The sequence below is a fragment of the Geotrypetes seraphini genome, chromosome 1 (genome assembly GCF_902459505.1).
Source record: "Geotrypetes seraphini chromosome 1, aGeoSer1.1, whole genome shotgun sequence".
NCBI lineage: Eukaryota > Metazoa > Chordata > Amphibia > Gymnophiona > Dermophiidae > Geotrypetes > Geotrypetes seraphini.
The window spans coordinates 432318444-432336067 of record NC_047084.1 but is presented as its reverse complement, the minus strand read 5'-3'; the positions used below and the strand labels follow the sequence as shown (position 1 = coordinate 432336067).

At 45.1% G+C, this 17624-nt stretch overlaps 1 protein-coding gene across 1 annotated transcript in view; it reads right to left on the bottom strand.

The window, feature by feature from the left end:
- Positions 1–17624, bottom strand: part of TEK (TEK receptor tyrosine kinase) — a 239531-nt gene that overhangs the window by 159456 nt on the left and 62451 nt on the right. Inside the window, exon 2 of the mRNA XM_033919424.1 lies at positions 7179–7487. Coding sequence (XP_033775315.1) covers positions 7179–7487 — 309 coding nt within the window. The remainder of the gene's footprint in view (positions 1–7178; positions 7488–17624) is intronic.

The following is a 17624-nucleotide window of genomic DNA, read 5'->3' as shown; positions in this document are numbered from 1 at the left end:
AACTGGCAGACCTGTCGGTAACACAGTTACCGACAGGTCTATAGCAGTCGGGTTTTAGGATCGTACAACCCAATGCAAAATAGCCAAGCAAATGTTAGTGAGTCAATCACTTGGCCATTTTGCATGGGGGTTTTACAAATTTGCATGGCCGGATTGGAAAATGGGCGATCGAGGGGAAAAACATGAGGTGTGCCATTTTGTGAATCAGGTCAGTTAGCTGCGATCGTCGCTAAACCTGTGACTTTAGTGAATTGGGGCCATAGTTCCTTTCATTGCACTTCTAATAAAGTATGCCATTACTCGATCTAGAAACCCCCACTATTCTTTCCTGAACCAGTGGCTTCATTAATTTATCCACCACTGAGAGCAGACTAACTTGTCTGTAGTTACCAACCACCTCCCTTTTTCCACGTTTATGAATACAGATAATGGAGGCAATTCTATAACTGGGTGCCAGATGTTAAGTGCCTATGACAGCATCTGGGTACCTACATTCTGTTTTAAAATACTGTACTAGGGTATTAGCATTTATGGCAGGCATAAATGCACGCACCAAAATGCAGCACTTGCACACAACTGTATTGTGTATATGCTGTCCCCAATTTAAATATGAGCAAACTACGTTGTGTGTTTGCATTAGGCATTAATGTGTTATGGACTACAAGTTTCTATCTTTCTATAGTTCTTCTATACCTGGCCCTTTCTGAGCACATGTGTTCTGTCAGCATCTTATGGATTTTCCTTATTGGCTTACCTCCTCTCCAAGCATGCTGGGTAAGGAGCCTGTTCCCTCCCCCCTCCCATGATGTCTGTAGCCTGTTGAAACCACATGTATGTGTAATAGCCAGAACCCATGGGTCTCAAGAGGTTTAATGACCAGAATCTGTGCATGCTGTGAACCTGCTGCTTAACGGTTTCAAATCCCTGTGATTTTGTTTTGTTTTCACCCTGCCTATTTACAACTTCACCAGCAGCACATATAAAGCTGAATTCACCAGCATCTCCTGCCTGAGAGAGCTGGATCCAAAACATCTCCAATACATCTCCGCAGTAAGTGACTGGTTTTCTTTTTCTTTGGGTTGAATGCATTAAAAATGGAGTCTTCGTTAGTGATGTTAATACTGGTTTAGCTCTATGTCAAACTTTGTGGTGCAACATTGTGAGGCAGAAGACATTACGTTACATATGTAAGTGGGAGACGCCTATGTCCCACCCTTACGCTTCCCCTTGTGATCACCCCCTTGTATTTACACACTAAGGCAGTTGTGTATATGTTATAGAATAATACTAAACGCACATAACATAAGAATACCTTACTAGATCAGACCAATGGTCCATCTAGCTCAGTATCTCATCTCCACAGTGCCCAATCCAGATCACAAGTACCTGGTAAAAACCAAATAGTAGCAAAATTCCATGCTATCAATCCAGAGCAAGCAGTGGTTTCCAGAATGTCTGTCTCAATAACAAACTATGGACTTTTCCTCCAGGAACTTGTCTAAACCTTTTTTAAAACCAGATATGTTAACCTCTCTTACCACATCCTGTGGCAATGCGTTCCAGAGCTGAACTATTCTCTGTGTGAAAAAATATTAGTTTTAAAAGTATTTCCCTGCAACTTCATCGAGTGTCCCCTAGTTTTTGTAATTTTTGATGGAGTAAAAAATCAATCCACTTGTACCCATTCTACTCCACTCAGGATTTTGTAGACTTCAATCATATCTCCTCTTTTTCAAGCTAAAGAGCCCTAACCTCTTTAATCTTTCTTCATATGAGACGAGTTTCATCCCCTTTATCATCTTGGTCACTCTTCTTTGAACCTTTTCTAGTTCTGCTGTATCTTTTTTGCTATAAGGTGACAAGAATTGAATGCAATACTCATGGAGCAATACAGAGGCATTATAACTTTCTTAGTCTTGTTTACCATCTCTTTTCTAATATTTCCTAGCATCTTGTTTGCTTTTTTGGCCACCGCCACACATTGGGCAGAAGTTTCAGGGTATTGTTTACAATGAAACCCAGATCTTTTTCTTGGGCATTGACCCCGCAAGGTGGACCTTAGCACATGGTAACTATGATTTAGGTTATTCTTCCCAATGTGCATCACTTTGCATTTGTCCACATTATATTTCATCTGCCATTTGGATGCCCAGTCTTCCAGTTTCCTAAGGTCTGCATGCAATTTTAACAACAGTTTAGTGCCATCTGCAAATTTAATTACCTGACTCGTCATTCCAGTTTCCAGATCATTTATAATTAATTAAATCGCACTGGTCCCAGCACTCCACTATTTACCCTCCTCCAGTGAGAAAAATGGCCATTTAACCCTACCCTCTGTTTTCTGCCTGATAACCAATTCCTTATCCACAACTGGATTCCTAATTCACAACTCATTGCCTCCTATCCCATGATTCTTTAATTTTCTCAGGAGCCTCTCATATGTAACTTTGTCAAAAGCTTTCTAAAAATTGAAATATTCTACATCAGTGTTTTTCAACCTTTTTACACCTATGGACCGGCAGAAATAAAAAAATTATTCTGTGGACCGGCGGTTGAAGAACACTGGGCTAAATCGTGGGCCAGACCCCGCCCATCTCTACCCAATCTCCACTCCAGACCCCGCCCCCCATAATAATACTAATTGCACCTTGCACGTCCCGTGTCTCATCTATAAGCTTTCCCTCTGACATTGCAACGTCAGAGAGAAGGCTTCCGGTTCAGGTGCAGGATGCCCGTGGGAGCCACTGCCCATGGCTTTGTGCACTGAATCAGTTAGGAAGAGGGAGCTGGCTCGAAGATAACACCACATTGATTGCACCATTGACCGGCAGTTGAAGAACACTGTTTTGGGCCTGATGCATGTGCTGGCCCTGTGGACCGGCAGGAAATTTCTGTGGATCGGCACTGGTCCATGGACCAGTGGTTGAAGAACACTGTTCTACATCAACTGGCTCATCTTTATCAACATATTTATTCACACCTTCAAAGAAGTCAAGCAAATTGGGAGGCACGACATCCCTTGATTGAACCTCTAGCTTTAGGCTACCTGTTATAAAATGAAGGAAAGCATCTGCTCTTTTCCTTTGGAGCTGCTTATGTCTCTAAAGACTGAACATACCTACCACTGAAATTGTCAGAATAGGTCTAAGCTTCCTTATAATCCTAGGATGTATCCTATCTTGCCCTACTGACTTGTCTAATATCTGTGTATACATATAGCAAAATTAAAATATTTTAATATTAGCCTTCAACAAAATCAACACCGTTAATTATGAAACTTTACACCATTATTCCTGTACTTAATAGGAAAGTTCTGTTTTGTTTAGGTTCACATCCTAAATTCAATTAAGGAAGCCATAAAAACATATGAAAAAACATTTTGAGTCAGTCCAAGGCCCTATAACCCAGCATCCTGTTTTGTCAGTGGCCAAATAAAGTCAGAACTACCCAGATTATCCCAAAGTGTAGATCTATTTCTGATAGCTCATATGTAGAACTAAGCAATGGCTCTTCTGTATCTATCTAGTAATATTCTGTATGGATGGTTTTTTTTTCCAGGAGTCTGTACAAACCTCTTTTGAATCCTGCTATGAGAGTTACTCTTGACCACATCTTCTGGTAACAGATTCCATAACTTAGGGCTCCTTTTACAAAGGCGCTTTAGGGCCTTAATGCGCGGAATAGCACGTGCTAAATTGCCCCGCGCGCTAGCCGCTACCGCCTCCTTTTGAGCAGGCGGTAGATTTTTGGCTAGCGTGCGCTAATCCGGTGCATAAAAGGAGCCCTTAATTGTTCTCTGCATGGATAAAAATACTTTCTCTACTTTGTTTTCAGTCTGCTGGTCGTTAGTGCCCTAGTGTGTCATCGTCTTTTATTGTTGTTTGATCATTCCACCCCAACATGGTTGTACAAATTTCTGCTATTAACGCTTGCAGGGCTAGATTCTGAAAAATTTGCGCTAAAAACTGACGGGCTGCTGTCGCAGCTGTTATAGTAGCGATTTTAAAAAAGCGAGTCATTCTCCAAAAAATGCTCATACAAATGAGGTTGGCAGAGAGTAGATTCGATAAATTTGCATGTGTCCATCACTGGGTTTTTTTTTTTTTTAAATTATTATTTTAATTTGCGGGGGGAGGGGGGGAAGGAATCTGAACTGTCAGACCTTACTTTCCTGTCACTGCCTGAGCTAATCAGCACTCAGGCACTGATCAGAAAGTAAGGCAATGGCAGCTAAGACCTGTCAGTAAATTTTGACCGCAAATGTGGCACAACGAGGTTAGAGAATCACTCGGCAATTCTAGGGAATCACTGGGAATGATCATTTTAATATTAATGACCTCGTTATACTACATTTGCATTGCAGTATCGGAGCCTGCTGGAAAACTCAAAAAAGACCTCGGTAAGCCGTTTTGATAATCCGCCAATAAAATACTTGCTGGAATCGGTTTAGCAAGCACGTTAAAGGCAGATTTTAGTTTTGAGAAGCTGCCCCTCAGTCTTCTCTTTTCTATATAACAGACTGAAACAGACCAAAGGTCCATCAAGCCCAGTATCCTGCTTCCAACAATGGCCAACCCAGGCCACAAATACCTGGCAAGATCTCAAAGAGTAAAACAGATCCTAGGAATAAGCAATGAATTCCCACAAGTCCATCTTAATGATGGCGTATGGACTTTTCTTTTAGGAAGTTATCCAAACCTTTTGTGCTTTCACCACATTCTTCGGCAATAAATTCCAGAGTTTAATTACACATTGAGTGAAGAAATATTTTCTCCGGTTTGTTTTAAATCTACTACTTAGTAGCTTCATTGCATGCTCCCTAATCCTAGGGCTCCTTTTACTAAGCAGCGTTAGGGCTTTAACGCGCGGAATAGCGCACGCTACATTGCCGTGTGCGCTAGACCTTAACGCCAGCATTGAGCTGGTGTTAGTTCTAGCCGCGTAGCGTGCGGTCATTTCCTGTGTGCGCTAAAAACGCTAGTGCACCCTAGTAAAAGGAGCCCCTAGTATTTGGGGGGAAGGTTAAAAAGCGATTTACATCTACCCTTTCCACTTTGCTCAGTATTTTACAGAGCTCTACCATATCTCCCCGAGCATCTCTTCTCTAAGCTGAATAGCCTTAGTCTCTTTAGCCTTTCCTTATAGGGAAATCATCTCATCCTTTTTATCGTTTTCATTGCCCTTCTCTGTACCTTTTCTAATTCTACTATATCTTTTTTGAGATGTGGCAACTAGAATTGCACACAATGTTCGAGGTGCAGCTGACGTGATAAGCCATAATCTGTTTCACTTTTCTTCATGAGGGAGGTTTTCTATCTCCTTTATCTTTTTTCCTGCTCTTCTTTGAATGCCACAGAACAGCTCAAGCACCATCTTGAGAAGCAGCAGCACTCCTACCCTTAGAAAATGGTACTTAAAGGACAATTCTACAATTGGGCTCCCCTGTTTATATTCCCCTTGTGCATGTAAATTTATAGAATACTAGCACTTATGCATCTAAGTATACACTGATCCTAAGCACCAGTCTGTAGGGGTGCATTTTACTAGCATGGTATGTCAAGGTAAGGAGGGTGGAGCATGAGTGTGCAATGACCAGGGCTGCCATTTATGCATGGAATTTACAGAATACTGTACTGTGCGAATGGCATCTGGCATTTATATGACTTCAGTTGAGTGGCATAGCCAGACTTTGGGTGGGCCCAAAGTGAGGATGGGTGGGCCTTTCAAAATTTTCCCTCTCTCCTTTTGTCCTGCATCTCTCTCCCTCTCCTATTATCCTGAATCCAGTATTAGCCCCATTTTCTACTTCAGCATCTTCACCAGCTCAGCAGTGACACACTTTCACTGCCTGGCCCAGCTTCTGCTGCAGTCAGGAAACAGGAAGTGACATCAGTGAGGGTAGAATGTGGAGAGAGAAACTTTCAGGGCTGACCCTGACAATAGATGGGTGGTGCATCACTGCTGCACTGGAGAAAATGTTGAGGTAGATAGTAAGGGAAGGAAAAGCTTCCAGGCCACAGGAGAATGCCTGGTCTATTGGCAGGAGAGAGCAGGCTGGGTTTGTGCCCATCCAGGCCCACCTGTAGCTACACCACTCCTGCAGTTATGCCAGGTCTATCTGTGCTCTCTATGCATTAAAAAATTCTAGCGCGGTTTCATAGAAGAGGGGGTTAGTGTATGCTAAATCTGTTAGTGTACCTTAGTAAAAAAAATAAAAAAAAGTCATTTGCCATGACTAATAGATTACTCTCATGGAAAATGTCTTCCTTTACATGTTGAAGGTATGTGTGAAGTCTTTTAGTATGCATGTACACTTGAATCAGATAATAAAAGAAGTATCCCAGGTCAGAGGAGGAATGCTTGAGTATTTCACATCTGTACACATCCTGGTTCACTCCTGATTGGCTATTCACAGAAATAGCAGTGGAACTAAAAAAGTAGTTTGTATGTACATAGCTGGTAACCAGTTTTCAAAGAGAAATCATCCACAAACAGTAGCTTCCCTTGAACATTCACTAAAAAGTGCATGCATATGAAAGTACACCATGAGCTAATGAAAACTGCCCCCATCTAAAATAGGTACACCTGGTACTTATGGCAGGCCGACTTTTGCTGGCCTCTGCTTGGAAGAAGCCGGATCTCCCGGCTTATCTGATGCTGTTGGCAAAAGTGCACTATATCCAGCACATGTCTAAACTGACAGCCTTCAGAAGGAATCATATGCCGCACTATTGAAAGATATGGGACGCTTATGAAAACTGGCACCGCACTCAGTCTGAATCTGCGCCTTAAATTAGTGGACAGAATTTTATTACCTTCTAGTTGATGGTTGAAGTACACACATCCTTTCCTGGGGGATGGTGGGGGATGGGGGGATTGTTGGAGGGGGGTGCCAAAATAAGCATGTGCCAAAGAGTACATCATTGTTGGCTGCTTTATTCTCTCCATGTTTGTATACTATTTTCCTGATGCTTTGCATATAATATTGTATTGCCTTGGATTGGATTGGTTAAAAAAACCTCATTTAAATTTTTTTTTTAAAAAAAGAAAACTGTCCCATCTAATGTACTGGTTTCGTCATACGTAATATTACAGGTAATATCTACCTGTGTTTTTTAAGAGAGCATCTCAATATGTGGTACACCCCTGTAGTATATTGAGATCGCTGCCTATAGTACCTTGCTCTGGCATCTTCATGGTTCGTATCCTTGTCGCTGCTTCTTGGACTTTTCCCTCACAGTAGTAAGTGCCCATGGTCTCACTAGCCTTTTCTCTTTTCCACGTCACAGTTTTGATCACTCGCCGGCTCTCGTCTTGAATAACATTCAAAGGGAGCTGTGGTTGGTTCTTCAAGACATCATCCCGCCCTATGGTGATGGACTCTGGGGAGCTCCATTCAGGAGCTATGCAGATTAATGATGTTTCAGCACTGGATACCAGAGGAAGGGAATTGATTAGAATGAGGTCCATTGTTGCTTCCACATCACCTGAAAAGGAGCAACACAACACAACAGGCTTTAATAAGTTGTTGGAGCCTTTTCTATAGGAAACTTTAATCAGCTTTTATTGTTTTGTGTAAGATTGACTAGTCTTGAATCATCAAAGACCTATGTATTCAAGCAGCTGATCAATTACATATCTTATATGATAATGAAATCCAAAACATTCTATGTGTAATACCCAAAACTTACTCTAATAGGTCAATCATATTTTTGATTACCTCAGCTGTCCATTTTTCAACCCCCCCCCCCCCCCCCAAATGACAAGAAGTGGTGAGTTTGATTTTCATACAAAATAAGTTGCCTTATTCCATTCTTGTGTGCTCCTGTAAATAATTTGTACAATGCATCAGCTGTGAGAAACATGTAATTCAGTAAATGACACCCAAAGTTAGGCACTGGGAAGATCCTTGCAGAGCTGGTATTCTACTGTATAAAGAGCGTAGGTTTTACTAGCTTCTCACGGACTTCGTGCCTAACTTTGGGCACCAACATTTATGCCAGCCAAAACTTGATGTAAATGCTGCTGCCCAATTTATGGCAGCTGGGCATGCATTTTATAGTATTCTATAACATCGTGCCTAAATTCTAGGAAATGTGCCCCAAAACCTCTCAGGATATCACACAACTCTTCAGCTCCTTTAAAATTTTGTGGGCTTCAGCAGTGCCACTTACAGCTCGATTGCTGTCACTGCTCTAAGATTTATGCACCCACCTCATCATTAACCCTTTCAATCTTAATTTCAAAGTGCTTGCTACTCATAATTTCTTTCTCTTTAAATACAACTTTAATTTATAACATTTTATTGAAGGAATCAAATAAATATACAATAATATAATACAATAAGATATTCATTACAATTATAGTCACAATTCTAATTTTTCCATACATATTTCTATCATTCCTTCAAAATATATTTCCATATTTTCATACCTCTATACCAGGGAACTCCGGTCCTCGAGAGCCGTATTCCAGTCGGATTTTCAGGATTTCCCCAATGAATATGCATTGAAAGAAGTGCATGCAAATAGATCTCATGCATATTCATTGGGGAAATCCTGAAAACCCAACTGGAATATGGCTCTCGAGGATCGGAGCTCCTTACCCCTGCTCTATACACTCTCCTTGTTCCCTTCCCCCTTTCCCTTCCCCCCATTGTTTTATTTCCAATTATAACATTGTAATGAATAAATTAAACAAATATATAATTCAAGTATTTCCATACATATTACTATCATCCTTCCTATTCCCTCCCCTCCCCCAGAATGGAAGGTGACACAAATTACCAGATGTAGGAATGCAATGAATGTTTCCCAAAGCTTCAATATAAAACATTAAGAATCATACTTCGTGCTCTAGAGCAGTGATTCCCAACCCTGTCCTGGAGGAACACCAGGCCAATCGGGTTTTCAGGCTAGCCCTAATGAATATGCATGAGAGAGATTTGCATATGATGGAAGCGATAGGCATACAAATTTGCTTCATGCATATTCATTAGGGCTAGCCTGAAAACCCAATTGGCCTGGTGTTCCTCCAGGACAGGGTTGGGAACCACTGCTCTAGAGGAAAGATTTTGAATATATGGGCCCCAAATTTTCAAAAAGAGACGAGTTTAAATAAATAGTTTTTACATAAACGTTTATTTATCTTAGAAACTGTTCTAGTCCATTGGCCAGGTAGAATGTATTCAACATGTCTAATAACTGGCTTTGTCAAAGATCTCCCGTTATCCTGCCGAAAGCCACTTGCCCCAGCTCTTGGGATAAAAATGTGATGTGCATTCAATGTTCTAACTTCCAGGAAAGGCATCTGATCCACCCATGCTCCTCCCATAGCCATGCCTCTTTGGATTTGCATGCTATAAAATTCAGAGACAGATATTATAGAATAATGCCTAGAGGAGATGCCTGTGTACCTCCAAACTGTTGTCAATTAACATCAATTATTGATTGTTGATAAACCATTAACTGATTTGTAGATAGGCGGGGTATACTTTTATTTTTTTTTATTTTTTATTTATCTTTATTAACAATTGCAAAGGAACAAACATTCAAAGGCTAGACAGCCAAAACAAAGCTATCAACAACAGTGGGTAACAACAGAACAGAGATTGGCAACAAGAGATACACCATACAAAAGACCCTATGGGTGAATGCCCATCACAATTGGCATTTTGAGATGATACCCTCCCCGAGCAGACACACACCATCCATCCCCAAGCCCACTGTACAAACCACACCAACCACACCACTCACAAACCGCCCAACATCCCAAAGACACCCACCCACACACACACCCTCACAGATGCAGCCACTCCTGGGAACAAAGCGAAAAGACAGAAGGGAAGGGAAAGAAAAAAGAGGAAAGGAACAAGGCCAAGAACAACAGCCCCCCCAAGAAAAGAAAAAGAATAAAGAAAGAAAGCTAGGAAGAAAGAAAAGTCAAGAAAGAAAGAAAAAAGTCACGGGGGGAAGGCCACATCCTCTGCATCCAAGCTGGAACAGCCCCGCACCACCCGCTGCCACAAATCTCGGTAACAACGATGATTCAGGTTCCCAGACTGAGGAACACGCAGAAGTTCATACCGCCCCACTTCAGCCAACCGAGCCCGCCATTGCGGGAAGGAGACCACAGAGTCGCCCACCCAGTGCTGTAACAGGAGCTTTTTCACCACCAAGTCAGCCATGTAAAGAACCCTACGCTGGGGGAGTGTGAGCCCCCCCTCAATTAATTCACGTTGATCACCCAAAAGCAAAAAGCCATAGGACCAGGGCACAGTTCGTTGCAAAATACTCTCTAGAAAAGGGAGAGCCTGCAACCATACGGCAGTAGAAGGGCATTCCAGAAAATGGTGAGTAAGGGAACCAACAAATCGAGTGCATTTGGTACAGACTGCATCCTCCCACAACCCCATACGAGCTCCCTGAGCTCTAGAAAGATACGCCCGGTGAAGGATTTTAAACTACATCTCCCTATAATCCGTGGACCCCCCCAAGGCATACACAGCGGCAAAGAGATCAAGAAAGGCCTTACGATCCAGAATAGTGCCAAGTTCAGATTGCCACTGTGAAGCCAGGCGATCAACAGATCCCAGGGCCGACGCATTCTTCAGAATTCGATACCAAGTAGTTAATGTATTAGAGGCAGGAGAGACCTGAAAAAATTGGACATCCAAGGGCCCACAGAGCCAAGCCTCTCCCCAACGCCGGTCTAAAGACAAGTAATAATGCCGGGCCTGGAGGTAATCCCAAAAGTGAGTCGAAGGTGCCAGTGAGTCTGCAGTTGGGCAAAAGACGGAAAAGGACCCCCCCCCCACCGCAAGGATATCCTGAAGCATTCTACCCCCTCTCTGCTCCCACTGCCGAAACCAAGCATTGCCCACACCTGGCGGAAAGTCAACATTGCCGTACAACTGCAACAAAAGGGATGCTGCCGGGGTTTTCCCCTGCCGCCGCCGCCACCACCATCGCCACGCACGCCTCAAGGGTAAAAGATATGCAAACAGCCCACCTCCCGGTATAGCCGACAACGGAGCATGCAGAAGCGACAGGACGGAGTGCGGGACGCACCAAGCCTCCACCCAATCCCGGGAAGAGAATCTATAACATCCCGTCCAGCCCTCGTGAATAAAGCGAAACAGAGCGGCAACATTATAATATCGAAGATCAGGAAGATTCAGCCCACCCCTATATTTATCCTAAGCTAAGGTAGCGTAACTGATTCGGGCTCGCTTACGGCGCCAAATGAACGCGGTGATAATTGAACGAAACAAACGCACCTCCCTATCAGTAACCCAAATGGGCACAGCCTGCAATGGGTACAAAATCTTGGGGAGAAGTACCATCTTAGTCAAGGCCACCCGGCCCCAAACACCCAACGGAAGATCTCTCCATTTATCGCACAACTGCCGAATCGCCTCCAGAGGAAGGGTCACATTAGAGCGGTACAGAAGCTTAAGATCCGGACTTAAGAAAACACCAAGATACCGCATCGGCCCCCTCACCGGTGGTATCTCGAGGCTCGCGTGCCAAGGTTCCACAGTAGGAGGAAGGGAAGAAGTTCAGACTTATCACAGTTAACGCGCAGTCAAGTTTCAAGTTCAAGTTTCAAGTTTATTTCATTCTTGATATATCGCCTATATAAACATTCTAGGCGATGTACATAGTATAATAAAACATAGAAACATTAATATACTTTAAAAACAACAAAATTCAAAAATGACTAACAATAAAGCAGGGAAAGAGGGAACAAAGTTACAATAAGGGCATAGGAAAAAAAGGGAAAAAACAAAAGGTTGGGTAAATTGTTACAAGGCACTCTTTATGATTATTAATATAGTCCAGTCCAGAAAGATCCCCAAAAGAGCGGACCAGAGCAAGGGCCCGGCCCAAATCTCGACGAGGTTGATCCAGATAGAGGAGAATATCGTCGGCAAAGAGGTTAATGCGACTCTCCCTGTCCCCAATACGAATGCCCTGAATAACCGGGTCTCCGCGAATCTTAGCTGCCAAGGGCTCAATAGCCAGCACAAAAAGCAGCGGGGATAACGGGCAGCCCTGTCGCGTCCCCCGTCCCAGAGCAAACGGGGCAGTAAACTGACCGTTAACCAAAAGTCTAGCCTGTGGCAATATATATAAGCTACTGATCCACTGGTGAATAGAGCCGTCTATGCCAAACTGCCGTAAAACCCAAAAGAGATATTGCCAAGAAATACTATCAAAGGCCTTCTCCATGTCCAGACCAACAATAGCCGAGTCACACACCAGACCCCGCTGGGAGTGAAGAGCCATTAGAGCTCGGATCAGATTCATGGACGCATATCTGCCAGGCACAAAGCCTGCCTGGTCCTCATGGATCAAAAGTGGCAGAAAAGCATTCAATCTACGCGCCAAAAGCGCAGAAAAGAGCTTGGCGTCCTGGTTAAGGAGGGAAATAGGCCGATAAGAACCCACCTGGGCCGGGTCCTTACCCGGCTTAGGCAACAACACAACATGGGCCATGTTTGGAGTCCCCAAACCCCGAGTCTCGGAGAGCGCATTAAACGTCCCAGCCAAAGCCGGAGAGATCTGATCCGACAGAATCTTATAATACTCAGAGCCAAACCCATCCGGACCCGGCGCCTTGGTTAATTTAAGCTGCTTAATACCCAGCAGGACCTCGTCAGAGCTAATAGGGGCATTCAGTTGCTCCAATTGATCGTCCGTCAGCCGAGGAAGCTGGAGCCCCTGAAAGAAAGCGTCCCGAGCAGCATCCGAGAACGGGCGGTTAGCGTACAAAGATTCATAAAATTGAACAAATTGCTGCTGAATCTGCCATTCCTGCATGTAACAAGTACCCTTAGAATCCCGGATGGACAAGATAACCTGACGGGTGCGCGGCAGCCTGACCAGATTGGCCAACAATCTCCCCGTCTTACCGCCCCAGGCGTACAGCTTATAGCGTTGAAAATAAATATCGCGAGTAGCCCGCTGGGTCAAGATTGCATCTATCCGCCGTCGAACAGTCAACAAGCGACCCCTATCCTCCGCTGAAAGGGAAGTACAGTGGCGCGTCCTCAACTGCCGAAGCTCCCCCGACAGCGTCAGAAGCTCCGCGTCCATAGCCTTCCTCCTACGAGAAAGATAAGCAATAATAAACCCCCGCAAAACCGCCTTGGAGGCCTCCCAATAGGTTACCGGATGAACCTCGGCTGTATTATTGTGAGAGCTGTACTCCAACCATTGCTCCCGAATGTATTTATGAAAGTCAAGATCTCTATATAGGTAGCACGGGAATTTCCAATGACGCTCCTCAGATTCCGACGCAAACTGAAGCTCCATGACAACAGGCGAGTGATCCGACAGGGGAACTTCCTCAACATCTATTCGAGAGACCCTAGGGAGCAGAGAGGGCGAGACCAACAGATAATCCAATCTAGCATAGACATTGTGTGGATGCGAGTAAAATGTGTAAGTGCTGTCCGTGGGGTGCAAAATCCTCCAAGAGTCCAATAACTGCAACTGGCTAAGCAAAAAATTTACCCCCTTAGCTCCATGGTCCCGGGCCCCCGCCTTCGCCGGATTACAATCCATGGCAGGATCCGCAGTAATGTTAAAGTCTCCTCCCACCAGCGATTGATAATCAGGGTACATGGCTATCTTGGCGAGTATAGCTGAAAAAAATTTATGAGTATACACATTAGGAGCATACAAATTACACAATAACCATTTGGACCCCCACAATTCCCCCAGGACCAGAACATAGCGCCCGTCTGGATCCTGGAGAACCTTGTGAATGTGAAAGGGCAACTGTTTATGAAAAAGAATGGCAACTCCCCGCTTCCGGGTACCAAAAGCAGACGAGCAAACCTCCCCCACCCAGTCACGCCTCAGCTTCAGATGTTCCGCCTGGGAAAGATGGATTTCTTGCACAAAGGCGATATCAGTCCCCCTCCGGCGGAACCAGGTCAATATCTTCTTCCTCTTAATAGGAGAGTGAATCCCATCCACATTGAGGGTCGTTATAGTCAACCTAGTCATTCAGAAAGTATACTCTCAGAGATAAAAACAGAAGACAGTGAGATACCAGAGATGGGTAGCACCCCAGCTAGGCCTCCCATCCAAGAATACTGAAGTCTGGACCCAGAGCGCTGCACCACCACCCACACTGCACACATCCAATCCCATACACACCACAGCCATGCACACCCACAATCCACCACAACAAACCTCCCTCTCCCTACCCCCCCCAGTTCCCCCTCTCCCCACCCCCCGAATAGACTCAACCCCTCGGCTACCTCCCAGGCTCCCCAACACAGCAAGAAACAGAGAACATCCTCACCCCACCCCCGGCGGAGCCCATCTCCAGCGGCTCCCCCACAAACCCCAACCCGCCCAATGAGAAAAAAGAAAAAGAGAAAATACAAAAAACTGAGCTCCCAACAGTGGAGCCCCTGAAATCTTGAATATGAGCTCTCACAGTCCCGAGCCCCCCAAGTCCACTGTCCAATAGCCCCCAGAGAAAACCACCCCCTAGCAGAGAGAAGAACCCCCCCCCCCCCAGGCAACCAGTGCAAGAGAAAGAAAAATGGACCCTCAGACAGCACTGTAAGCAGGCCAGCCAGCAGCCCTAGGACCAGCAGCAGGGACAGAGCACAGTCCAATCCCCACGCCTCCCCAAGGCCGGGCCACTCCAAACGGCCCTTCACAGTTCAGCAGACACCATACAGTCCAACCCCGACGGGCAGGGATAGCAGGCCAGCGGAGGGTCAACAGTACTCACAAAAGGTGAAAGTGTCAAAGGCGACTGCAGATTGCTTCTCCAAATCAGATCACAGCAAACAAGGCCAACAGAGCCGAACAAGCAAAGCAAACCTGCAGGTCAAACAGCCGCTGGAGCTCCTCCGTCGACCCCCGCTGGCAAAGAGTCCAGATACCGTTGAGCAGCTGCCCGGTCCGGGAAAGTATGGGGTTTCCCCTCTCGCCAGACTCGCAGGGACGCCGGATAAACGAGCGCAAAGCGCACTCCCCGCCGATGAAAAGCAGTGCAGAGAGGCGCCATTTCTTTTCGGAGGGAAGCCACGTGGGGAGAGTAATCGTTAAAGAGCAGCAGCTTCTTCCCCTCGTATTCCAGCATGCCCGCTCTCCGGTAAGCCTGAAGAATTAACTCCTTCTCCCTCCAATTAAGATATCGGGCGATCGCTGCTCGAACTCGATTGTTGTCCTCCGTGCGTTGCCCCAGCCGGTGCGCTCTCTCACACAGGAAGCCCGCCGGCGGCGGCTCCAGTCCCAGCCGCGTGGGAAGCCACACTTGAAAAAAGGCATACAGATCATGATCTGCACGCAGCTCTGGCAGACCCACCACTCTGATGTATTCCTCCGCTGGCGATTTTCCTGATCATCCAGTCTGCCCATTAAGGTAGCCACCTGTGCCTGCAAGGCTAAGACAGCCGTATGCTCCCGGAGGGCCACGTCTTCCCCGTCCGAGACCCGCTGCTCTACCGCCGCTAGACGAGTGCTGTGAGTCTCAAACCTCTCGTGGAAGCCCTCCACAGCAGACTGCAGCTTATGCAGGCGATCCTCCAGAGCCGCCGTCACCATCCTCGATATTTCCTGGGCCCATTCGCCCCACTGAACCAGTGCCGTAGGGGGAGTCGGGGGCGCCGCCATTTTAGCCCCAGGCAAAGCCAATTTATGCTTCGGTGTCTGCGCGGTTTTTACCGGCATCCCCGGTAGCAGCGAGCTCGCATTTAGCTGGGCAGCACCCCCAGCCCTAAGGAAGAGACCAGAGTAAGTAGAAGCTGCCAAACCGCGTAATTTGAGGGATTTAAGCAGGTATTAGGGGGCTCAGAAGCGGAGAGCTCAGGGAAACACGTCCTACCCAGGCAAACACATCACGTGACCCCCCGGCGGGGTATACTTTTAAATTAATAAAAATAAAAATTAATTTTAAATTAATAAAAATAAAATAAATAAACTTTGTACAGCATCTGCCCTTGGTGTCCAAATTTGGGAAACCAACTTTGGGTGACCTATATAGAATCTGGGGGATGGTGGCTTCTGGTGACAATTCTTTGGTGGGCTGATTTGATTGTCATGTAATGGTTTGCGATGTTAGTTCCAGGATTACTAAATCTGTGCTATGCTTCCTACAGTAATACTCCACACTAGAACAGAGTAGAGTCCACATTCATTTTCCAGGGCTGAGTCTAATTTTCCTATCCCACCACTGTCTCAGGCCCTGTTGAGGATTTATTCAATGAGGGGAAGAATTACTTTGGGGCACAGGCATTAGTATATGTGAATCTGACTGCCAGTTGCTAAAAGAAAATTGCATTGCTATTTCAGATTTAGAATGATGATCAAGAAAAATGCAAGAGTTGGTTGAGTTTCACAGATTTTATAAATAGAAACTTAAAATGCAATTGCTGTGTCTATGATTCCTTGGAATTTAAATCACTCCCCCCCCCCCCCAACCAAGTCTCCCATCTTGGTTCTTGGGATGTCCTTAAGACTCAACATGGGGCAATTCCCTATTCTCTTGTGAATGGCCTCTTTTTACTTTGAATCCAGTTTTACTCCACCAACCTCTCCACTTCCTCCTGTTTCCTTTTATTTTGGTATAGCAAAGATACTCACCTGTAGCAGGTGTTCTCTGAAGACAGCAGGGATAAATTCTCACATATGTGTGACATCATCCATGAAACATGGCATGGACACTGCCAAGTGCACTGACTTTAAATCATTAGGCAGTGCCCATATTGTGAGCGAGGTGGTGCCTTCCCACCCAATGTCAACTCACGGGACCATCAGTTCAATAACAAAACTAAGAAGCCAACTAGGGAGGTAGGTGGGTTGTGAGAATATATACCCGCTGTCCTTGAAGAACACTTGCTACAGGTAAAAGTATCTTTCTTTTCTCCGAGGACAAGCAGGCATTATATTCTCACATGTGGGACTCTCATGCTTCTAGAAGAGGTTAAACGTTGAATAAACAGGACCCTGGAAAAATCCAACAGAGTTGGATTTAGGTAGAGAATAGATTCTGCAGAACTGCTTGCCCAAACTGACTGTCTCTTCTGGAGTTGTGTTCTAAACTGTAATGAGATGTAAATGTATGTATTGAGGACCAGGTAGCCACTTTGCTGATATACTCAATAGATGTAGAGTGGAAATGAGCTACTGAGGCAGCCATAGCTCGTTTATTGTGGGCTGTTACATGGCCTTGCAAGGTCAGCTCAGCCTGAGTATACATGAAGGAGATGCAATCCATTAGCCAAGTGGAGATAGTTCTTTTAGAAACAGGAACTCCTACTCTGTCAGGGACAAAAGAGTTGGGAGGTCTTCTCTATGAGGTTTAGTCTTGTCCAGATAGTATTCCAGAGCATGCTTGCAGTCCAAGGTATGAAGCACTGACTCTCCAGGATGGGAAAGTGCTTAGGAAAGAAAACAGGCAGAACTATGGATTGCTTGAGATGGAATTCCGAGACAACTGTAGGAAGGAATTTGTATGTGTTTGGAGGACCACCCTGTCGTGATAGAATCTTGTGTAGGGAAGATCTGAATGACACGGTGACAAAATTCATCACCGTTCCTGTCCCCGCGGATAACCATGGGAAACCATCTTCTTGTCATTCTTTAAGGAGA